Source organism: Nannospalax galili, unplaced genomic scaffold (genome assembly GCF_000622305.1).
Source record: "Nannospalax galili isolate Female #2095 unplaced genomic scaffold, S.galili_v1.0 scaffold100, whole genome shotgun sequence".
NCBI classification, from domain to species: Eukaryota; Metazoa; Chordata; class Mammalia; order Rodentia; family Spalacidae; genus Nannospalax; species Nannospalax galili.
In genome coordinates this window covers 5,252,442-5,277,288 of record NW_008352891.1, presented here as the reverse complement: position 1 = coordinate 5,277,288, position 24,847 = coordinate 5,252,442, and the positions used below count along the sequence as shown (strand labels likewise).

Here is a 24,847-nt window from a genome sequence, read left to right as displayed (position 1 = left end):
ATGACCTTCACTTCCCCGCTCATGGAAGTGTGGGCGATGCTGGGCCTCCCTCCTTAGTCTGTCCTGTGGAACTCAGTGGACAAGGACAGCTTTTAATACACTACGAGGCTATTCAGGGACTATTGCCACAGTACTGTTTGCAGGGAAGGTCCTTCAGTCCCCACATGGAGAATAGATAGCGAGGGAGGAGACAGGCCTCAGAGCTGGCCCCGTATGGGGGTTTGGGGATGTCAGGCTAATGTGTGGAATGGCTCAAGATGCTGATGGTGTGTTTCGCTTCCTAGTTCCAGAGAAGGTTTGTGCACTGACTGAGTTGGGATGTTTCTAGTCCTTTGTTTCTTGCATATGTTGGAGTATCTGATGTGTGCCCTGCCCTTAGCCAGGGAGGAATGGTTGGAACAATGTGGCCCTTAATGAGAATGTCTGGGAGTCAGAGCAGGACCATAGGTGCTCCCTAGAGCTCACACAGGCCCAGCCTGGATATGTAAGATTCCATCTAGTCTCCTGTGGACCAGAGGGTTCAGAGAGCTGGGCACAACACAGTTACATCTGTGATGGTGCAGGGCTACCCTACCAGATCATGATACTGCTAGAGGTGCTAGTCAGGTTTGTGGACTGCAGAGCCCTGCATGCTTAGTGCTCACATTGGCTTTGTGATAATGTAGCATCAGCCTAGGGGTGACCAGCATCTCATCAGACTTCTGTTAGTGTGGATCATAAAAGAGTTGTGCTCCCCCTCAACTGTGCTTAAGTGCTTGGAGCAGCTGGGGGTGGGGTTTGAGCTTGGACTAGATACCTGCATCCCACATGACCTGATGTCTTCTCTTCCAGGGGCATGGTCTAGCAGCCTGGTCCAGCCTGTGCATCAGCCCCCAGCAGTTCTCACCCCTGCCCTGTCTTAGCCTCTGCTTGGCCTGAGGTAAGTCACCCAGAGGCCAATGGGCCTGGAGATGGTTAGGACTGAGGATTAGGGTGGCTTTTGTAGAGACTGTGTGGGAACTTGTCCCTGCTCAGCAGAAAGAGCAGAGAAGGTAGGGTGGAGGACAACCTGCCAGCACTCTCAGGACTGGTCAGGAAACTGAGGCTGGGACGTGAACCCATGTGGTTCTTCGTTCAGCTTTGTTCTTGGTCCATCTGAGTACTTGCTATGAGCTTCTGTCTAGGAACTTGTCTAGGAGCAGAGTTGGGGTCTCAGCATAGGAGCATCAAGAGGAGAGCAGGGGCATTTATCTATTAGCTTCTATTCCCCTTGCACCTCATGTGCTGAGACTTTCCTTCTCCCTGGTCTTACCCTGCTATACCTTGGAAGACCAGTCAGTGTGCCTTGAAATTATCCTCCCAGACAGAGCCAGGTGTTCTTGGCCGCAAGGCCAGTTAACTCCGGTTACCGATACCTCCAAGGGGGTTTGCAAAATTGGGGGTGGGGGGCAGAGGCCAGGTGGTACTTCTTTCTGTAGCCCTGATAGATCTGGTCCCCCAGAAGCTTAGCCCACCAGCTCCCAGCAGCCCTGGGTATGGCTGGGTTCCCCCTCCCCAACACCCATACTGCTAGAGTACTCAGGGAGAGATTTCCAGGGCTCCTGCCTGCTGGCTGTCCCCAGGCCTTCCTGTGGGTGGAGTGGCTTTTCCTGCCTCTGTCTTCAGGAGGGAAGAGATATCTCCTACTGCCTTGCTCTTTACTGACCTACGGTCCCTATACACTCTGTCTAGGTTGACACTGGGTCTGGGAGAGACATCCAGACTTTGCCTTAGAAGGTCTACTCCCCCCCCACACACACACAATAGAAAACAGACAAAATGGCATGTGCAAGGTACTACTAGGGCTAGAAAACAGATGCAGAACCTGAGTGTGCATGACTGAATGCTACCTGTATACAAACTTCCCAACCGAAGGCCCTCAGCTCCTGTTGGCACAGGTACATGAAGGTGGTCAAGGTCCTGTTGAGCCTGGGAGCTGGGGTCAGGAAGCTGGGGCAGTCTTAAGAGGTCAGAGGGGGTGGAGGCAATGGCTTATGGGCACTCTTCCCATTCTAAGACCCCTGGATGCATCGGTGCACACATGGCAGGTCCTCAGTAGCCACACACACCCCTGTATCAAATGAGGGCCTGAGGCACATGATGTTCTGTCATGATGTTCTTGGCTATGATGTTTGGGTCTGGAGATGCTCAGTGGGAAGACCCCTCTGGTGCTTGATGCTTCCTCCATCCTGGCCCACCCACCTCTGTTATTGAAGGAGAGAAACCTGTATGGCAAACCTGGGGCCCAGCCTCCCCCATCAGCTGCCCACCTCAGCAGGCAGTGTGTACTCACTCAACCTGTATTTTTTGAGAGCTCTCTCTGTCCCCAGTGAATTCACAGGCTCTGGCTTTTGATGGCAAAAGAAAAGCAGAGTAAAGCTTGGGCCACTGGACTCATTACAGAGAAACTAATAAAGTCAAAAAAGGGGGGAAGGGTATGTGTTGGGGCTTCCATTTTGGACAAAGTACTCAGGGAGGGCCTGGAGAAAAGTGACTGAGGGGGGAAAAAAACGTGAAGGTGGTTTAGGAGCAACAACCCATGCAAAGGCCCTGTGGCAGCAGTACACTTGTATGCAGAAGCAGCTAGAAAATCTTTGTGGAGAGGATGAGAAGATGGGTCAGACAAACCGAGTGAGAGTCACACTAACTCAGTGAGAGTTGCCCAGCAGCTCTAAGGGCACCATCCATGACAGACCCTCTAGGCTTTGTAGACTCCTGCTCACAGGTTTAACAATCACTGTTGCTCACAGAGATTTGTTTAGCTGATAGTTCTAGAAGATATTTGATTAATGGACTGGAGAATTGGTGCACTGTAGGATATAGCAAAACCAGACTCATCCCTCACTATGATGAGCCCCACTCAGAGATAACCAGTCCACAGATTCTAGGTGATATCTTAGATAGCAGACTGCACTGGCTCTCCTGGCATCGCTTCACTCAGGGACATATGTGGCTACAGGGCAGGGCATCCAGGAAGGAAAATCTTTCCTGTGTTGTAAGTTGTAAGTGTCCTTATTTTTAGGACAACTGAGATGACTTGGCAGTATCAATTCCTGTGGGTGCCCCCTTCCAACTTCAAGGGAGGAAGGTTCTGCCTGGTGAGCACTGTGGGCAGATGTGCAAACTCATACACATGTGTATGCAGACACAATATACACACACATACATATACACATACACACACACACACACACATACACACACACCACCTTCTACAGGTGGCCTTCTCACCCACTGTGAAATTGGTGGAGGGGTGGCCACTGTCCTCACCCCTCTGTAGGGGAAACCTGCCTGCCAGCCTCTCCCTATTCTAATCAGACTCCAGGTTAGCTGCTGCCCTGGGTCCTCAATAAGTAAGCCAGCCTGGATTCTAGCCAGTTGGAGAAGAGCAATTTAACTGAGAGTCAGCTGGGTTCTGTGACCTTTATAGGACAGAGCAGGGGGCTTCTCTGCAACCCAGACCTGTGGGCAGGAAAGCCAGAGTCTCCCAGCCAATCAGAGCTGAGCTAGCTCAGAAGCCTCCCCACTTCCATTTTGGCCCCTCCAGGTGGTCCACACTGGTCCTTTCTCCCATCCTTGGCAGAGGCACGCAGCACATCCTGGCACACATCCCTGAGTTCCTGAGGACAACCCAAGTTTCACATTTGTTTCTGATTGACCCTTTCAATGGTTCTGGATTTGTCCCACCCCATGTGCCAATTTTCAGGCTAGACATACTGAGAATACAGGAGGCACTTAAATAAATGTTTGTCTATTGGCAATTGCTGGGGCCTGAGGGTCTCCAGGAAGTTGGCCCTTTGGCTAGAGTTAGACTATGGCTTAGAAAGGCTTGGCTGGGGATAAAACTCCATTGGTACAGTGTTTGCCTAGAATGTATGAATCCTTGGGTTCCATCCCTAGCACATGGTGACACACGCTTAATCCTAGCACTCAGGAGGCAAAAGCAAGATTAGAAGTTCAAGGTCATCTTCAGTTAAAAAGCAAGTTGAAGGCCTTCCTGGGCTACATGAGATCCCATCTCAAAATGAAAAAAAGGTGGGGAGTTGGAGAGGTGGCTCAGCAGTTAAGAACACTTGCTGTTCTTCCAGAGGATCCAGGCTTGATTCCCAGCACCCACATGGCGGCTAACAACTGTCTGTAACTCCAGTTCCAGGGGCTCCAACACCCTCTTCTGGTCTCTTCATGGCATTGCACACACATGGTGCACTAACATGCAAAACACTCATACACATAAAATAAAAATAATAAATAAAATACTTTTCAAAAAGAAAAAAGGAAGGGAGGAACTGAAAAAGAAAAAGAAAGGAGAGAGGGAGGAAGCCAGGGCATACAGAGTGCAGAGGCGTGGGTGAGTGAGTATGATGGACCCCCAGGGGGTGTGCTGGATGGCACCTGTGGACCAAAAACCCACCACAGTGGCTGGGTGTTCAGGGATCTGAAGGTACGCCCAGGCAGCCAGCTTTCTCCCTTCCTCTCTGACTTCCTTCCTCCCTCTTGAGAAACAATTACTGTGGACTTCCTGTGTTTGGTTGTGTATTAATTGGTCATGAGATCAGTAACAGCTGGGCCCTGGGGAAATAGAACCCAACTCTGTGCTTCAGACCCAGCCTGGAACTTGACATGAGTCTGTTGGTTCATCTTGAAATTTTGCCTCTCTTCTCTCACCTTCTGCCCATCACCTGGCTAGGTACCATGCCAGGCAATGCAGACACAGGGTCCAGACGGTGCCTGCCCAGCCAGCAGTGCATATCTCACACAGCTGCACATCCTCCTCACTTTGCTCTGAGACTTCACATAGTAGGTGTTCAGTTAATACTTGTCATGTGTGCACATCCTGAGGTTTCCTGAAAATCTGTGGCTTCTGGACATGTGATATGACTCAAAATGGCCAAGAGCATATTTCCTGAGCTGCAGCACTCCTCGTTGTAAACATATTCTCTAATGGACTCAAGGCTGTGGCTGGGCCACTGAGGAGCCACAGGCACATCCCATTACCTAGCCTAGCGTTTTATGCTGGGAGTGGAGGGTGGTGGTGGTGGTGGTGTTTTAATGAGACTCACTTAGTATTTTTATTTCTTCCCAACAATATTAGACATGAGTCAAATAGCTCATGAGATGATTCCCTAGAGGTTTTCTTCCAAGTTTTAAAAAACAAGAATTTTTTGGACTGAGGAGGTAAACTATGCCTGCAACTCCCACTCCGTGATCTCAGTTGTGGACCACCCGTAACAGGACCCTTGCCCTGAGGGTGGAGCCCTGTTCGGCACATAACCATCCTGTTTTAACACTTGAAGATGACATTTCTTCCCTTTGTTAACTTCCACCCCAGCTATGTCATTAGAATGTAGTCAAAGCTCATTCATTTGGGGCACATGAATTCAAAGATTGCCCCAGTTCACTGGGGAACTGTGAGTTGGGAGTCTAGTCATCATTCAATCAGGGATCTGGCAGAAATGTAACTTCCTGCTATCAATTAGGAGAGGAGCTAAGTAGCGAACCTGCCAGACAGGCAGGTGGGAGAGGACCCTCATGCCTATCGAAGGGAATAGACTTCTCAAGGCACTGTAAAAACCTATGCTGGGGGACAGCTCAGGATGTATTTCAGAGCTAGGAGCTACTGCAGGAACCCCTGCAGGGCTAATGGCAGTGTTTTAGTCCTGTTACAAATATCTACCCCTTCTCCTAAGGTCAAATGACAGACCACAGTTCCCCTTGGGGAACCGTTGCGTTTATTGGACTTATTTACAGAGCATGAGTGAGGGGTTGCTGGCAGGAGTGTAAGTGACACAAAGCAGTAGTACTGGGACGTCTTCACCCAGCATGGCTGATGGCTTCTTCATAGCCACGTGGCTGGAGTCCCTTTCCCCTAGTCTTCCCCAGCCTAGCACCTCCTATAGTTGCCAAGGCCGAGCACAATTATTACAAAACTTCATACATATGGCTGGGAAGAATAGCTAGATACTCAGGTAAGGGTCCTCCCCTTCTCTGAGGGAGTGTGGACAGTCCACAGGCCTGCTCCGCATGGATGCTGATCTAATCAGACAGTGGCTGTTTTGCTCAGAGGATGGTGCTTACAACAGCATGGCACAGAGGGTGGGCTGGTGTAGGGTGTGTCTGTGGTATGCAGTGTGTATATGTGTGGTATGATGTGTGTCTGTGGTATGCAGTGTGTGTGTGGTGTGGTGTGCGTCTTTGGTATGCAGTATGTGTGGCATGGAGTGTGCGTATGTTTGTGTGGTATGGTATGTGTTAGTGGTATACAATGTGTGCGGCATGGAGTGTGTGCTGTGTGTCTGTGGTATGAAGTGTATGTGGTATGGAGAGTGGTGTGCGTGTGTGTGTGTGTGATAAAGTGTGTGTGTGTGGTATGAAACGTGGAGGGGTCATAGAGAGGATGGGGAGTATGTCAGTGACTGAGGGTCCCCCTCCCTCACACTACTACCTATAGTAGGAAGGGATTTCTCTGGACATACCTTACCACTAGAGAAGAGGCCTTCCTTCCCTGAAGGCTCCATGTCAAGCAAGCTTATGGTTCTTGGGCCTCAGCTGTGTAGGCTGCTGTAGACCCTGCCCTGGAGTTGCCTGGCCATTGCCTGGCTGTGTTCCTTCCTTCCTTCCCCTCATTTCCTCTTTGAAGCACAGAAGTTTGAATGTCACTGGCTCCACCCCAAGGGATGTGTTTGGGCCACTGTGACCCAGGCTCTCTGCCAGCACAGGACATGTTTTTTTAATACCACCATCCAAAGCATGCCGAGGAAGAAGAGCCTTCCAAAAAGCATGGAAGTCTCGCTAGGCCAAGGCTTTGGCCTGCAGCTTCCTGCCTCACACTTAATACTATGATTATGCTCATTAAGCATGCTGTGGGTCTTTTATCATAAAAACTGAGACAATACTGCTGCCATGTATTTGCCTGATGCTTCCAATATGTCACAGTCCTTTTGCAGCTTTTATTTCCCTTTCCTGTTACAGTGACACTGTAAACTCAACATGTAGGGACTTCACTCCCAGTGAGGAGAGTGGAGCCAGAGAAAATAAACCAGCCAAGAGCATGTAGCTAGAAGGGAAGGCTGCCGGTAGGGATGACCCTGGGCACCACCAAGCCCGGATGCCCCATTGTGACCTGGCACCTAGTACTATCCTTGTGAATAGCAGTCCCTTTAGAGAGGGACACACACAGTCTCAGTCATAAGCAGTGAGACAGGTACACCACCCTGCCCAACTCTAGGCCTGGCAAAGCACATCAAGATGCTGCTGGATCCTCCTGAGTATGTTGGGTGCTGGCCACTGGCCAAGGAAGCCCGAGTCACTGAATGTGTACCGCCAGCTCTGGAGGGCCAGTTCCACCCCTTTGTCCTCTCTGGAAAGGCCCTTGCTCACATCCTAGCATGCAGCATTAGAGTCGAGTCGACATGAACTATCACCTGATGCGGAATCTTCCCACCCAGGCAAGAATCAATCTGAGTCATTCCACAGCCAGCTGGGTTGCCCCGAGGAACCTTCTACACCAAGCTGGGGTACAGCCTGGCAAGGCAGGGGCCTCTGCTTGCTCCATCCCACCAGGACTGACACAAGGAATCCTATCTGTGGAGGGGTGGGTGGGAGGAGACTGTTGTGGTTTGAATGAGAAATGTCCCCCATAACCTCATGTGTTTGAGCACTTGCTCCCTGTGCTGGACAGCTTTAGTGTCAACTTGACACACCTGGCTTGAGGGAGCCTCAGCTGGGAATTGCCTCTATTGGACTGGCCTATGGCCATGTCTGTGGGGCATCTTCTTGATTGTTGTGTGATGTGGGAGGGCCCAGCCCACTGTGGGTGGTGCCACCCCTGGGCAGGTGGGCCTGTGTTGCATAAGAAAGCAGGCTGAGCAGGGGCCAGGGGAGCAAGCCAGTAAGCAGCGTTCCTCCATGGCCTGTGCTCTGGCTCCTGCTTCCAGATTCCTGCCCTGAGTTCCTACCTTGGGCTCCCAGATGAACTGAGACCTGGAAGATATAAGCTGAATAAACCCTTTCCTCCCCAAGTTGGTAATGGTCAGAGTGTTTTGACACAGCAATGGAGAAACAAACTAAGACAGTCCCCAACTGGTGGTGCTGTTCGGGAAGGTTATAAAACCTTTAGGAGGCGCAGCCTTGCTGGAGGAAGTATGTCACTGAGGGTAGGCTTGGAGTGCTAATAGCCTCACCCCACTTCTTTCTTGAGCTGTTTCCTGTGTGTGGTTAAGATGTGGTCTCTCAGCTTCCTGCTCCTGCGACCATATCTCCCCCACCACTATGGGCTTTCCCCTTCTGGAATCATAAGTCAAAATAAAGTTTCTCCCTTAAGTTGCTACGGTCATGGTGTTTTATCACAGCAACAGAAAAGTAACTAATAGAGACTGCCCATCTCTAGCCTGCTGTGGCTTCTTACTGTCCTTCAAAAGAAACAAGCCAGGCTGTGTACCTGTAATCCCAGGTACAGGAAGACCATTTTTTTTTTTTTTAAAAAAAAGGTGAAGGGCAGGATGTGGTGGCATACACCTTTAATCCCAGCACTGAAGAGGCAGAGGCAGGTGGATCTCCAAGAGATCGAGGCAAGCCTGGTCTCCATAAAGAGTTCCAGGCCAATTGGGGCTTTTAGGATACACTGTCTTACCCTATCTCAAAAAAGACCAAACAAGTGGAGGACTGGGGCAAGGCTGAGTCTGGGGCTGTTGTTAGAGTGCTTACCATGCATGCACAAAGGTCTAAGTTCCGGTTCTCAGCACTGTGCAGAACAGATGCAGTGGCATGTCCCTCTAATATCAGCACTTAGGAGGTGGGGTAGGGGGTGAGGGGAGGCAGGGGGGAATCAGAAGAAAGTTTAAGGTCATCATCTATTACATAGTGAGTTTGAGTCCAGCCTGAGATACATGAGACCGTATCTCAAAAACAAAAAAGGGGGGCATTCACATGGTCCCTGGGGATACAACTAGGTATTTATGTGATGCAAATGTTTGATTATGTGATTTAACTTTGAGCTTCTACTGTGTAATTGAGCAACAATCAGGTCCTGTGTCCTTGACTAGTTAATTCTGAGTGTTTCTATGAAGCTGACTGTTAGAGTGAGGGACTGAACACACCCTGCACTCCACATTTTCGCAGCTCTCCCGTGTCTGCTCTGGTATGTTTGTACCTGGTGTTCTTCTTGGTCATGCTCCATGTGACTAGGCCAGGCCTCTGTCCCTGTAGGGACACTGTGACCTCCTTGCTGGGTGGGTGTTAAGAGCTGTAGGGCAGTGCACTCTCCCTAGTTCTGGCCCCGCCATTGTACACGCTGTCCTGTGTCCCTCCTGGAAACGCACTGCCCACATGTCCCTTCTGTCCCATCCCTGCTGATTGTACATGAAAGCAGAGGCCTTCTCTGCCCAGCAGAGCTTCTGTACCTGCAAAGGTTTGATGCACTCAGTACGGAGCCAGGGATGGAGGCTGGGGGCTCTGGGACACAGGAAGAGCCTCTGGACTGTCTTCTCTGAATTCCCCAGGGTAACTCTGGACACTGGGAAAGTCTCAGGTTGTAAGTCGGGGATGGATTCAGTATGGTATTTCTGGGGTCTGCCACCCAAAGCCCAGATTCACCTTCTAAACACAGTCTAAGTTGGGTGGAGGAAGCCACAGCTCTAGCTGGAACTCTCGTGGCCATCCACACCCTGGTGTATCACAGACCACCCCTTGCCCAGCACTTGGCCTCCTTCACCTCTGTGGGAACAGGGGACGCACATGGGGTAGATATCAATTCAGTTTTGCTTTAAAAAAAAAAAACAATTCCATGTTGTGGTGTTTGGGCCTTCCTGAGTCTCCTTCCCTGTCTGCTGACAGGCTGTACAGGAAGTCACTGCAATGCTCTCTCCCCTCCCCCCACACCCTTTCCCAGGGCACCTGTGTCCATTCACTGACCTGCTTCACTCTGCTGAGGATGCAGCCCAACCTCTCCCCCTGACCCCCAGCTCCATGATGATGCCCTACCCGGTACTTATACTGAGGTGCTGTCTATGGGCATTGGCACCAGGTTGGTGAACAGCACCCCTTGTGTGACATACCACCAACTATTTGCTGTAGCTATGCCGGTGCCAGTGAATGGAGGTTTCCAGAAGACCAAACTGGAGCTTCCTGAAGCTTCACATCAGAGCAAGAGAGCACATCACTATCCTTATCCCTCACATTCCTTTCTAATCTTGGAATTTGAAAAATGTTAGAGCCCACAGGAGCTTGAGAAGAGTCCTTTCCCCATTCACTGGTTCATCCAGACACTGTGCTGAGTCTTTGGCACGGCATGGCATGACATTCATGAAGCCCCTAATTCAACAGTTACCAAACACTAAGCTTACTTGGCGCTGTTTGGGGCACTTAAAGGGTTCATGGTGGTGAACTAGTGGGAGGCAATCACAAAATCCAGAAATAGAGTGCCCAAGGGACTGGGGATATCTCAGGGGGTAGAGTGTTTGCTGTACAAGGATGGGCACATAAGTTCCATTCCCCGGCACCCACATAAAAAGACTGTGGCTGTTTGCCCCGTAACCCCCCACACTCAGGGGTTAGAGATAGGAAGAGCCTGATGCCAGGTTCTTGCTGGCCAGCTTATCTAAACAAAATGGTGATCTCTAGGCTCAGTGAGAGACCCTGTCTCCAAAAAATTAAGAGAGCAGAAGGGAGGAAAAAATAATAAGGTGGAAAGTGATTGAGAAAGACACCCTGACCTTTCTCCTCTACACATGCCCACATGGATACGCATGCATGCGCGCGTGCACGCGCACACACACACACACACACACGGGGGGGGGGGGGGGGGAGAGAGAGAGAGAGAGAGAGAGAGAGAACCTAGAACCTAGTAGTAGGAAGCTCTCTGAAAAGACAGGAGAGGGACCAGAGTGTGAGGGTGGATGTGACGTGAGATGCTCCTGGAGGTTTCCCCCAACAAAGCCCTAATACTGAGGGAGCGAGCCTAACTGACAACTGAGGGGAAGAGGGACAGAGAGGTGGAGGAACTGCAGATGCAAAGGCCCTGGTGCTGAAACATGCTTACCAGGGGTAAGGAGAGGGACAAAGATAAAATTACGCCAGGAAAGTTGAGGTCCTAATAGAAATGAGTGGGAAATGCAGTTGGAAGGCTAAGAAAAGCAGCTGTAGACTGTGGGAAACACAACTCTGAGGAGTGATGTTTGTGTATGGGAACGGGCTTCGGGAGATGAGTAGGAGGTTACTGGGTGACTGGAGTGAGCGCCACCTGGATGAACCATGTCTGGCAAGGAGAACCACCTGCATGTGTCTTCCTGTTGCAATGGAAGTTTCTGCAAGGGAAGAACATTCTCTTGGGACCCTTTTCTTTCCTCCCCTCTTCCTGTTCCTCAACTCACTTAGGGCCTTTCAGCCTTGGGAGGGTGCAGAGGGAGGCAGGGCAGGGTAGGGCTTACTGTATCTCATTAGCTGACACCCTCTTTTTTATATTCTTTGAGTCTCTGGGGAGTTGGGAGTTTGAGATGCTGGGAATGGGTGTAGGAGTCAGGAAAGTTTTACAAGAGCAAGTCTTGGCCTGGAGGCTGTCCAGCTGTAACATGGGACCTGTGGCTCAGGCAGAGGGCAGAGTTTGCATCCGAATGCCTGTGACTTCCCAGCCTCCTTTCCCCAAATCTCACTGGGGGCTGGCTATTCTAGCTCAGAAAAGGAGCACCTCTCTTTCTGTAGTCCTCTGCCCCTTGGCTGGGGTCAGGCCTCTGGTCTCTTTCAGCTGGGCCCTTGCAGAGGTCCAGGCTAGGCCTGTGCATCTACATGTTCAGGTAGACTTGTGAAACTCATGGGGAATGGTGAAATGCAAACACATTACCTTTCATACAGTTTACCTAAGGAGTGAAATAAGCACAGGACAACATAGGGCACCTAATAAGCTTGGAAAGAGTCCCTGTTTGATGGCCCCGCCTGGTACTATTAGTAGTGCCCAGTGCTGTCCACCAGAAATTTATGACAGCCACATGCATATATGATACAAAATTTTCCTACAGCCACATTGAAGAAGGAAAAAGAAATAGGCAGGATTTATGTCAACAATTTGTATGATTTAACCCACTATATTTCAAATGGGCAAAAATCCACTTTGTATTTTACACTGAGGGCATATATGAATTGAAACTGGAAACACTTTTAAGTGCTTACTAGCCACGTGTGCCTGGTGATTATAGTTTTGGACAAGCAGACCTAGCTTAGAGATAGAGAAATTGAGACTTGGAGTGAGAGGCAACAGAGGTCCTGGGGAGGCTGCCTGATTGTGCCCTCTAGTGTCCACCTGGCTGCACTGCAGCCTATGAGGCTCGAAGTGTATCTTCCTGCTACACTTGTCTCTTCTGCAGAGAACTGCACTGGAAGCCAAGGCTGTGGGCCCCTTGAGTTTCATCTGCTTATCTGGAGGAAAGTGGGATACAGGTCCAAGATGTTTTGGAAGCAGCAGCCAGGCCCAGGACAAGGTCTCAGCCCTAGGTAGAACATTTGTCTGTGGGTCACCCATAAGATCAGAGTCTTGGTTGTTTTCTACCTGCCTCTTCTGCCTCCCAGCTGACATGGAACAGATATCTCTCCCATGCCTTCTTGAAACTCAAATTCACAGGAAACCAAACAGCCTCTTCCTGAGCCTTAGACTTGATAAGGACTTAGTGCTCACCCCTCCTACCAGCTTCCCTCTTGTGTCTGTGTCCAGAAGCCCAAGAGCTTTGGAGATCTGACTGATGGGAGCACTTTTGAGCAATGGAATGAAGTGCCACTCATGCTTCCAGCCAGCACTGAGCTCTGGTTAATGGGACATTGCAGCACTAAGTTCCCAAGGGCCTCGCTGAGCAGCCCAAAGAACTATGCCATTAGCAAGGCTTTTATTTGCCAGCAGTACCGAGTTTGGGTTAAATATTTTTATAGAGCTCCCCAGACACATGTTTACTTTTTCTTTACTTTACAATTTAGCATGTTAAGAACAGAAAAAGAGTAACAGAGACCAAGGGAAGGAGTATAAAAGCTGGTTAGCTCCATCCCCGTTCCCATTATCAGGAAGTCACATGTCCTGGATGCTCTCAGAAGGCTGTTGTCTGTCTGATCTAAGCACTTCTGGAATATGAAGTGTTTTAAACCAACTAGGAGGTGGCTGTGCCCTCCCTGGGGACCCCTGTGTCTCACCCCCTGGCATCCTGGAGATGAAAGCAAGGTTTTCCAATCGATGACGCCTAGGTTTGTCTGATAACCAGGTCCAGGTGGACGTTTCTGCTGGGGAGTGTGAATGGTGGTTTTCTGTTCCAGAAGAAAGCCTTGATATTGTCAGGTTTCTTCCCAGACAGCCAAGCCATCAGTAAGATTGGCTCAGTTGCTTAATAAATAACAGAGGGGTCACAGGGTATGTGGCACTGAGCCCATCCCCACCATCCCTGGCTGCTGCCGCCTAAGAGCCTCCAGGAGAGCTAAAATGAGGTTTTTTGTATTAAATATTTTATCCAAGCCTTTGTTAGGCACCAGTGAATGAGTGCGGGGCGGGGGCGGTGAGGCTGCTGGCTGTGTCTGGCATTTGTGCATTTGTGGGCTCCATTTAACAGTTTCATGAAAGTGACAGTGGGAAGGCCATCTTGTGACAGGGCCATGACAGCCACTTATTGATCAGGAGCTGCAGTAAATACCAACTGAGAGCACCTTGGAGCACTTGCCACTCAGGATCTTAGCAGAAGAGGCCCAGGAGAGAGCACAGCCCACAGGGTGGAGCCTGGCTCTGCCCTCAGCCATACCTGTCCACAGCCTGCCCCGCTGCAGACAAGCACCTGCCTCACCAGAGCCTCTGTCTACCCTAAGACAGGATGACTCTGCCACATCCCAGCTGAACCAAGCAAGACCCCTTTCCCAGTCTTGGAATCTCTGCCCAGTCCTCCCTGGAGCCAAAGGCAACCTTCATTCTTCTCCCTGGCCTCCAGTTTGACTCCAAATGCAATCTTCCTAGGCAAACTACCTAGTCCCCCTGCCTAGGAATGTGCCACTGCAGCACTGGAGAACAGGGGCTGTGCCCTAGCTTGACTCAGGATTCTGCATTATAAGAGCCTAGCAGACTGGAAAATGCTGGATCCAGGCCCTGATCACCTGCTGAAGTTTGGGCTTCTCAGGGGAGCTACCTCCCAAACTAATGGTGTGGATGAGTCTTGGAGGCACAGGCTTTGACGGGCTGAGAAGGAAGCTGGGGAGATAGGTGAGAGGGGAGGAAATTGCAGAGAGTCTCCCTTCACGCACCCTTCTGGAGGTCTTTCAGCTAGCTTGCTTTGTACCTGTTGTTCCTCTGCCCCAACTTTCCACATGGAATCCAACCCCCTCTGGAGACAGAAGGAGCATCACTGTCACTGAATTGCACTAAGCTGAGACTAAATCTCCCCCATTACTCACAGCTGGCTGATTGCTGGATAGCTATGAATCTCAGCAGCACATAGCACCATAGAGGTGTGTTTCCCTACCCAGATACAGTGAGACATGGCAGAGTGGGAGGTGTGTTTGCCTATCCAGGTATAGTGGGACATGCAGGGCAAGGAGGACTTTATTCCATGCAACCCCTCCAAGGCTGGGGTTTCTTCCTTTTAATGGGCCTTCCATCTAGCACCCTTCTCAACTGGGTTTTCAAAAAAGGGTCAAGTCTTGGTTTCCTAAGGTATTCATGGTACACAATGGGTGACTTCCCTCTTGTGCTCTGAGATGGTACATGTACTAGTCATGCACCATCCTAAGGAGCATTGCGATAAGCACTCCAGTTTTCTGCTGTGGAATGAGGGAGCTTGGATGACAAAGGGGGTCTGCACCCTCTGGGACCTTTGAGCCCTCCTCTAGACACCACATCCAGCTGGAGACGGGAAGAAATATAGAACATGGCCCACCTGAGATTGCTAAGGGTTAGGTGGAACTGTGGGCTCCCATTCATGCCCCATTGGCCAGTTGTAGCCACATGGCACTCACCTGTCTGCAAGGGAAGCTGGGAAATGTAGTTCAGCAGTGTGCACAGGAAGAAAAGGAACCAGGGTAAGAGGAACAGGTAATCTTAGCTCAGGCTATTGTTTCCTCACTATGCAGGTGGCCCCAACTTGTGATGGTTCAACCTAAGATTTTTTCAATTAAAAAAAAAATTTATTTAGGGGGCTGGAGAGATGGCTCTGCAGTTAAGAACACTGGTGGTTCTTGCGGAAGACCGGGGTTCGAATCCTAGCACCCACATGGCAGCTAACAACTGTCTGTAACTCCAGTCCCAGGGGATCTGACAGCCTCTTCTGACCTCTGTGGGCAGAGGTCAACCTGGCGATAATGAGGGAAAGGCACCAAAATGCCAGAACACAGTGTGGCTGAGCTATGATGTTGGTTGGGGTAAGACAGTCAATGCACTCTTAACTGATGATATCTTCAACTTACGGTGAATATAAGACATAGTTGTATCATAAGTACAGGAGCACCTGTGCTTTTAAATCATAGCCCCAGGGCAAAGCTAGGTCCTGAGGTCCAGAGTCCTTCCTTTTCCCCCCTCTGCATCCCATGGACCCTCAAAGCCTCAGGAATGCCCTTGAGACACAGCTTAGAGGTTCCTGGGTAGTGTCTGTCTGTCTCCCTGTCTCCCTCTCTGATGCTTAAGCTCTACTTTGCATCCAAAGAGGGTCACCTAGTCTCTACTGGTATGCTAGCTTTGTCAAAGACCTTCCTGTCCCCAAAGTTAGTGAAGCCTGAAAGCAGGGTATGTGTGTGTATGTGTGCCTTTGTGTATGCATGCACACAGTAACCACAACAGCAAGAATGCCCTAAACCAACACAAAACACCGAATTTTTCTGGCAACCTGACACCAGGGAGAAGGCAAAGGGCAGGCAGAGGCAGTTCTGCAGTCAGGAACTGCTGCCTCTAGGACACTTGGAAAGGAGCTGGGAAGGCAGGGAAAATCCCAAGGTTTTCTGCATGGCAGCTCTCTAACCCTGAGCTTCCTCACTGCACACATCTGCTGAGTGGGTATGAGGAGTTTGGTATTTCAATAGCATCCCTAGGAACATAAATCATGGGCACAGCAGCCATGTGTACTTGGTGTGAGGTGAGAGGATGCTGATGGGCAAGTAGAACCATCACCAAGGGGCTACTGCGATGAGGTGGAGTGGAGAGCTGCCAGTCAGGTTGGCAGACAAGCCACTGGCCCACAGAACCAGTCTGGCTTCGGTGCGATCCTCTCCTGGTCCTTCCTCCCCTCTGGCCACCCACAGCCAGGAGACCTCAGGTTCAGTCCTGGCCTCACCTCTGAAAGGTTTTGCAGCTCTCCAAGGGTCAGTTTCCTTCTTAGTAGAGTGCAGCTGATATGTGAAGATTTTAAGTGAGACACTGTAAGGTTTTGAAAAAGAATGGATGAGGGCTAAAGGTCCTATACTGCACAGTGCTAGGTGTAGGACCTCCTTTCTTTTTATTTAGGAGCACAGGTTATTTGTACAGGTGGGGATGTATGTAGATAAGTAGATGTGTGGTTTTGAAAGGCAATGTCAAGCTACCTTATTTTGGGAATAGAGAGGGAATTGTAAGTATAACATAGTCATACAGATAAGTAAAAACAAAAATACATATGTAGAAAATTATGGTCAAGCATGGTGGTGTAGATCTTTAATCCCAGCAGTTGGGAGGCTGAGGCAGGTGTATCTCTGAGCTCAAGGTCAACCTGGTCTACATATTGAGTTCTAGGCTAGCCAGGGCTAAGCAGTGAGACCCTACTGCAAAAAACAAACAAAAAAAAAAAGAAAAAAGAAAAAAAAGAAAAATACTAAGGACTTGGGAAGAAGGCAGAGAAGGAAGAAATGGTGAGCAATACTGAAGAGCACATCTCGTCTTCTGTGACAGGATCCAGCGCCTACTGGAATTGGAATTCATGAGTCTAGAAGTAGTTCAGAGCGGTTTCCTCTGGGATTTGAGTATGGGACACCCCCCGCCCCACCCAACTGTATGCTTCAAAAAGGATTGAGCCTTACACATGTGTTACTGCTAACGTAGGAAAACAAAATTGAGGCAGTGAAGTAAAAGTGAGATTATTATGTCCTGTGGCAAATCACTCCAGGAGCTCACACACAGGCCTTGGGGGAGATTGCAAGTGGGGTGTGCTTTCGAATGGAGCACAGTCCTTCATTCTCACAGGGCCCGTTAATATTCAGGTCTAGATCCTCCCTCGCCAGAGCAATATCTCAAAAGAACAATAAAGAACAGGGACTTCCTAAAGGTTTCCAGGGACCTCTTTCCCAAGGATAAACACTTTTCTCAGTTGATTATGAGGGCCTGAAGTGAGAGGCTTCAAAGCTTTTTGTTTGTTTTTTGTTTTTTGTGGGGTTTTTTTTGAAACAGGGTCTCACCATGTCCTGGAACTTGCTGTGTAAACCAGCCTGGTACAGAGATCTGCCTGCCTCTATTTCTATTTCTTGAGTGCTGGGATTAAAGGTGTGCATCATCACAGCCAGCCAAAGCTTTCTTAATAATGTCTGGGTCCCCATGAAACCCTACTATTTGCAGGTTTACAAGGAAATTTGGGTAGGAATGGGGTTGATGACCATTATCATTTATAAAATGAGGAGTGCTGATAAAAGGAGTAAAGCTTTGAAAGGCTCAAGACCTTCACCTGTTCATGGTCATCATTAATTGCTCTGAATATACTCAAGGTGAACCACCAGTTGGCCTATAAATTTAAGCAAACTGCGTTAGATGGGAACATGGAACATCACTTGTCTAAGTACCATTTATTTTATGGTATCAATAAACATATCTGTGGGGGCTGGAGAGATGGTTCAATGATTAAGAGCACTGGCTGCTCTTCCAGAGGACCCGATTTGGTTCCCAACACTCAAACAGTTGCTAGCAACCATCCATAACTCCAGTTCCAGGGGTTCTGACACCCTCTTCCAGCCTTTGTGGACATTGCACACATGTGGTGCATTTATATGCAGGCAAAACACTCATACACATAAAATAAAAACATAATAAAATAAATGTATCTGTGACATGAAAAAACAAAACAAAACATATCATGGTGCCCAAAAGAGAACTACTCAGAACAAAGGGTCTGGATTGGGTCCATGTGGCCTGTCTGCCCCCAGATGATGAACTGAGGCTTTATCTTAATCCTGCATTTTGTATAACCCTGCATTTTGTATAACAGGCATTTGACATGCTCCACTCCACCAATTTTAACTTGCCTTTCCCCCCATCTTTTCCCAATTCTGCATGCTTCAAGTTAGACTGTGTCTTGACATATAAGGGTAGTCTGTCTTTCTAGTTGGAACATTCTGAACTTTTCCATGTGTAGAACTACAGTGTGCCCTCCAACAAGGGTCATCTGAGACATCAGAGCTTGCACAATTATGGTCTTGTTTGTCCAGCCCATGGCACTAGACACATGGGATGTCGATTAGCCAGCTTGGTGGTAGAGGTGACAGGAAGCCAGACCTTGGGTCCCCAGGTGTCCATAGCGGACCTCATGTCTTGCAGGTATAGTGTCCACTGCCAACCACCATGGGCAAACAAAACAGCAAACTGAGGCCTGAGGTGCTGCAGGACCTGCGGGAGAACACTGAGTTCACCGACCACGAGCTGCAGGAGTGGTACAAGGGCTTCCTTAAGGACTGTCCTACTGGCCACCTGACCGTAGATGAGTTCAAGAAGATCTATGCCAACTTCTTCCCCTATGGCGATGCCTCCAAGTTCGCTGAGCATGTCTTCCGCACCTTTGACACCAATGGTGATGGCACCATCGATTTCCGGGAGTTCATTATTGCACTGAGTGTGACCTCTCGGGGAAAGCTGGAACAAAAGCTCAAGTGGGCCTTCAGCATGTATGACCTGGACGGCAACGGTTACATCAGCCGCAGTGAGATGCTGGAGATTGTACAGGTACTGGCACTCTGGGGCAGGCTGGGTACAGAGAGCCAGGACCACGGTGGCGGGGGGGGGACGACACTGCAGGTCAGAACCCCACTGAAACTCACCAGGTCCCCATACCCAGTCTTGTGCTCATCATACCATGACATCTGGTGGGTTCTTTATCTATCCGCTTGCTACTAGGTACCCTATTGAAAGGGATCAGCTGTTACCTGACTCTGCAGGTCCTCACAAAGAATGATAGAAGCCAAGCTTTTATTGATCACTTATTAGACACCTAGCCCTAACTGAGCCCATTCATCAGTTTCCAGCCCCACAACTCTATGAAATAGTCATTTTCTGAGATCTGAGGCTCAGATATGTGATTTCTTTAAGAATTACTAGAACTAGAGGGCTGGAGAGATGGTTCAAGGGTTAAGAGCACTGGCTGCTCTTGCAGAGGACCTGAGTTCAATTCCCAGCATCCATGTGATAACTAACAACTGTCCATAATTCCAGTTTCAGGGGATCTGACGACCTCTTCTGGCCTTTGTGGATGTTGCGTGCATGTGCGGCATTTATATACATGCAGACAAAACACTCATACACATAAAACTAAATATAGCTTTTAGCTATATACATGGACTCTTAAAGAATTATATTGATCCCTTTAATCTTTGGTTATATTTTCATTTTCTATGTTTAGGACCATACAGTTGGCCCAGACAAACCAATTTATTTTTACTCTTAAGGTCATTTGACAATCTGTTCCTCAGGGGTCACATGGGCTTGGGAGGAGCCTCTGGTTCCTTTTTTTTTAAAAAAAAAAATCTACCAGTTCCAGCTATGTGAAGATAAGTCAAAGGTCCTGCTTGATTATGGCTGGGTTTACTTGGAAGCATGAAGGAAATGTTTCCTCTGTGTTGACCCTCCTCTTTGTAGACTGGACACTGGTTCAAGTCCATTTGGTGAGGTCTCCATGGGCTTCCTTGATCAAGAGGACAGGTGACACACCACAGTTACAGGACATTTTGAGAAATGCTCATAGTCCCCTGGAGCTTAGTCGACCTAGGAGGGCAAGGAGAAAACACTGTCTTTTATGTCCCTCAAAGTATGGGCCTCAAAGTATGGCTGTTAGACATCCAAGAAGGTTAGTTCTACCACTCTGGTACTTTTAATTACCATGTGCTATGACAGGAGATACCTTCCTTTGAGTTGTTGGCCAGGGTGGCCCAAGAGACTCCCAGACAGTAACCCAGCATAGAACTGGGAAAATGAACTGCAGACCCCAATCTTATCTAAAACAATATTGGCAACTGATTGCTGCTAGATGAGGAAGAGCTGATCTTCCTAAAACAAGGAACTCTAGATAGGCTGACTAGATTTAGTGGATGGACAAGCACTGGAGAGCAGCGTGGGGGCACTGACAACACAGTGAACAGTAACAGGGATGACAGAGTATATGGACTCCAGTGGGGGGGTATGGGAGGGTGCCATTTGGGATGTGGGTATATAAATGAATAAGATTGTTTGGGATGTGCTGGATGAAATACACACAAAAAATAACAAATAAAAAAGTGAGTTCTATTTGAGGAAGAAGTGTACACATTTGCTCCATGTTAATTAGTGAGGTGAAACACATTACCATTGAAATCTACCTGATGATTTCATATCCATGCTCAGGTGGATCTCAGAAAGTAACCAACTGTGACTAGTAATAATCAGATCCATAAAGATTAGAGATGCACGTGCAAACATCTAAGTGTTAGTAGCATTAAAAATGAGTTTTCCTATATGAAACACTCTCTTTTAAAATGAAATGGAGATCTTTCTTGAAGGTTAAAACCTCATTCAATTTTATGTCTTATAGAGTTTATACTGAGTTCAATATTGTATAACTGTATTCAATCATGAACCTAAAAATTTATAGCCAATTTTGAAAGCGATGTATCTTTGCTCTGGAAATTGTTATGGAATGTGTTAATGCTGTAATGAAATGCTTCTTCTACTCATGTGATTATTAAATAATTTCTAAAAAATAAAAATAAATATTTTTTTTAAAGAATGATCAGAACTGGGACTGGGGAGATGGCTCAGAAAGTAAGAGCAGTTGCTGCACAAGCATGAGGATGTGAGTTCAGATCCCCAGCACCTACATAAAAGCCAGATGTAGTCACATACACCTGTAACACCAGCACTGGGGATAGAGACAAATTAATCCTGGAAGCTCACTGACCATCCAGCCTAGCTAAAATGGTGAGCTCTAGGTTCAGTGAGAGATTCCATCTACAGGGAATAAGGTGGAGAGTGTAGAGTGGGAGACCCACACACATGGCATATATATGCATAACATACACATACACAAATCTAAATCATCTCTAGATTACAGTGTAAATAGCTTTGTATTGTATTATTTAGGAATGATGAAAACAAGTGTGTTCCTTTGGTAAAGTTTCTTTTTCCTAAATATTTCCAATCTGCAATTTGTTGAACCTATAGATTCAGAGCCTACAGATACAGAAGGCCCACTATATATATCCCTGTGACCACCACCCCAGAAGATCCCTTAAGCAGCTTTTGGGCACTGTCCCACCCACCCCCCAGCCAGAGAGACCCCCTTTCCTGCCAGCATTAGTGTGCAGTTGTGGTTTTTTTTTAAGGTATGAGACTGTTTTACCTGCATATCTGCACCTGTGTGTGCAATGGTCGAAGAGGCCAGAAGAGGGTGTGGGATTCCATAGAACTGGAGTCATGAATAGTTGTTAGCCACCATGTGGATCCTGGGAACCAAACCTGTGTCTTCTGCAAGAGCAGTCAGTCAGTTCTCTTACACTGAGCCATCTCTCCAGACCCTCACGGTGCAGGTTTTTTGTGTGCTCTTGAACTTCATTTAAACTTATCAGCTTTCCTTCATTCAACATCCTATGAGATTTGTTCTGATGAAAGAAAGGTCCTGATCTAAGGGAGTGTCCTGACTTGCTGGTGCCTCTTGGTGGGCAGGGTTAGAGCCATCACCTATGTCCCATTCTCCTGAGCACACCTGCACATGCTCCTTTGCAGGCAATCTACAAGATGGTGTCCTCTGTGATGAAGATGCCTGAAGATGAGTCCACTCCAGAAAAACGAACAGACAAGATCTTCAGACAGATGGACACTAACAATGATGGTAGGAACATGGGGGTGGGGGCACTGTGTATGCATGTGAAACTGTTGGTGGCACAGATGTGTTTGGGATACTCCCTCTCTCTTTTGCAGCCCCAGGCCTTCCACAGTTGGCCCTGCCCCTTGCGTAGCCTGCCCTGCCTCTTCCCAGCCTACCTGGTTGATCTATGCTGAGGGAAGAGTAGAATTCGGGGTCAGGGACACCTGTCCTGCATCCCACTCTCTCCCTTTGGCTTTTAGGCCCATGGGCGTGTCATTGGCCCCACCAAGCTGTAGGCTCCATACTTATAAATGAAGGGGGTGGTCTCAATATCCCCATGGGTATATTTAGGCAAGGGAAGCAGATGTAATAATGACCTGGGATACAGTAGACTAAGGATGCTGGAATCCTGGGAAGCTGGCCAGGCCCCTCTTGCCATCACCCAGATGAGGCACCCCAGATGCCCAAGGGGGAACCATCAGCTTGGAAGGTTTATCTGCTTATAACCATGATGCTTGGGGTTCTGGGGTCCCATCATGCTGCAGAAAGGCAGGTCTCAGGAGGAGGAAAGGGAGGGACAGGTCCATGAGGACATGCTGCATGTTCTCTGTGAGGTTCTGATAGGACCCCAACAAGGACCAGGCAGCCATGGAATGTGTTGATTCTGCACATCCATTGCTGGTAGAGCCAGGCCTAATTTGCTTTTGTTCCACCAAGAAATGCAACATTAAGGAAAGAAAAGGCCTCCTGGGTTGTGCTGAGATTAAAAGTACACTAATGCACAAGAAAGTGCCTTACAGAGCCTCAAGTGCACTACGCAGGTGAGTTAAGGACGGAGCCCAGCAGGATTCTGGGTTCCCGTGGAACTGTAGACAGCAAAAAGCTTTTCAAACAGCAAGGAAAAGGTTTTCAAAACACATTCATACACAAAGCAAGACAATCTCTGACCAAAACCAACTCAGGGAAGAAAGGGTTTATTGCATCCTACTCTTCCAAGTGACAGTCCATCAATGAGGAAGCCAAGGCAGGAACTTAAGCTGGACAGGAACTTGGAGGAAGAGCTGAAATAGAGACCATGGAAAAATGTTGCTTACTGACTTGCTCCCCTGGTCTGTACTCAACCTGTTTTCTTATGCAACCCAGGACCACCTGCCCAAGGTGGCACCACCCACACTGGGCTGGGCCCTACCACATCACTCAACAATCAAGAAAATGTCTCATAGATATGCCCACGGGCCAGTCTGATAGAGGAAATCCCCCAACTGAGGTTCTTTCTTCCCAGGTGAAGCTAACTAACACAAGGTCATTCTTGGCTGTATAGCTAGGTCAAGACCAGCCTGGGACACATGAGACTATGTCCCCCGCCAAAAGAAAAAAAGGGGGAAAAGAAAACATATGGTCAGAAAACCTCACCACCCCCACTCGGCTTCTTGCTAGCTGGTATCATTAGACATACTTGGAAACTGCCCAGTGCTGGGCAAGGAGCAACAAAAGTACAAAAGATTTATATTTAAAGAAAGAAAGAAAGAAAGAAAGAAAGAAAGAAAGAAAGAAAGAAAGAAAGAAAGAAAGAAAGAAAGAAAGAAAGAAAGAAAGAAAAGAAAAGAAAAGAAAAGAAAAGACCTAGGAGGGCCAATGAGATGGCTTAGTGGGTAAAGGTGCCTGCCACCAAGCCCGATAACCTGAGTTCAATCCCTGGGGATCCACATGGTGAAAGGAGAGAACTGACACCTGAAAGATGTCCTCTGACCTCTACACGTGATGCACCTTGTAGCATTTGTGCCCACACACATACAACAATAAATAGATAAATAAATAAATAAATAAATAAATAAATAAATAAATAAATAAATAAATAAATAAAGACTGGAGAGATTGCTCAGCAGTTAAGAGCACTGGCTGGCTACTCTTGCAGAGGACCCAGGTACAAATTCCAGCACCCACATGATGGCTAATAGCCATCTGTAATTCCGGTTCTGGGGGATCCAATACCCTCTTCTGTCCTCCGTGGGCATTGCACAACTCAGGTGCACCTGCATACACGCACACAATACATTTATACACATAAAATAAAAATAAAGCAAAAAATTATTTTTAATGCTCTAGAAGTGAGTAGAGCCTGGACATTGTCCAGTTTCCAAAAGGCTCAAGACTTTGACCTGAGCATTGTTGCCAAACCCTTCTGAGGCACAAAGAACAAAGAGCACTGGCTAATCCCATTTCTCCTACTTCCATCCCATAGGCAAACTGTCCCTGGAAGAATTCATCAAAGGTGCCAAGAGTGACCCGTCCATTGTCCGGTTGCTGCAGTGTGACCCCAGCAGCGCTAGCCAGTTCTAAGCGGACAGGCCTCTGGACAGTTGCGGAGAAACACAGGCTTGTCTTGCCGTCTTCAGCTTTGCTTGCAAAAGTGAACGCTCCGCCATTGTTCCTGCTCTCCCTGGACCTGGCTCCAGGCAACACATCACATCTGCCTGGTCCAGCCAGCTGTGGCTCCCTCCTTCACCTGACAAATTCGATGTCCCCTCCTTCCATTCCAGCCCGATTCATTCCAAGGCAGCTCCCAGAGATGCAGTTCTCACCAAGGGTTCAAGTGTTCATGACTCCAGGGCTCCCTCCTGCGTACAGAGGGCCCAGAGGCCAATGTCCAGGATACCAGGCAAGACTTTCCAGTATCATACTGAGACCAGCTAATTTATTCTGTGATCTCAGGTGACTTTGTGGGATGGGTGGGGAAGAAAACAGATGGAGAGTAGACAGGCAAGCCCTTCCCATGCATGGCTCCACCTCCCTTGTTCATTTTCTCTGACCAAAGCCGCTTGCAC

General features: G+C 48.4%; 2 protein-coding genes across 3 annotated transcripts in view; both read left to right on the top strand.

The window, feature by feature from the left end:
- Hpcal1 (hippocalcin like 1) overlaps nucleotides 1-24,750 on the top strand; it is a 134,571-nt gene extending 109,821 nt beyond the window's left edge. The window contains exons 2-5 of one of the 2 annotated variants that reach the window (XM_008850117.3): nucleotides 832-919; nucleotides 18,512-18,913; nucleotides 21,941-22,046; nucleotides 24,265-24,750. In XM_008850117.3, coding sequence (XP_008848339.1) covers nucleotides 18,536-18,913; nucleotides 21,941-22,046; nucleotides 24,265-24,362 — 582 coding nt within the window. In that variant the 5' untranslated portion in view covers nucleotides 832-919; nucleotides 18,512-18,535 and the 3' untranslated portion in view covers nucleotides 24,363-24,750. The remainder of the gene's footprint in view (nucleotides 1-831; nucleotides 920-18,511; nucleotides 18,914-21,940; nucleotides 22,047-24,264) is intronic. The other variant, XM_029554575.1, reaches the window with a different exon arrangement.
- Nucleotides 16,142-17,790, top strand: LOC103747670 (ATP synthase subunit ATP5MPL, mitochondrial-like). The gene is made up of 2 exons (XM_008850192.2): nucleotides 16,142-16,213; nucleotides 17,468-17,790. Exons 1-2 carry the CDS (start codon nucleotides 16,142-16,144, stop codon nucleotides 17,663-17,665), a joined length of 270 nt encoding a protein of 89 aa, XP_008848414.1. The 3' UTR covers nucleotides 17,666-17,790.
- Nucleotides 24,751-24,847: the final 97 nt, after the last annotated feature.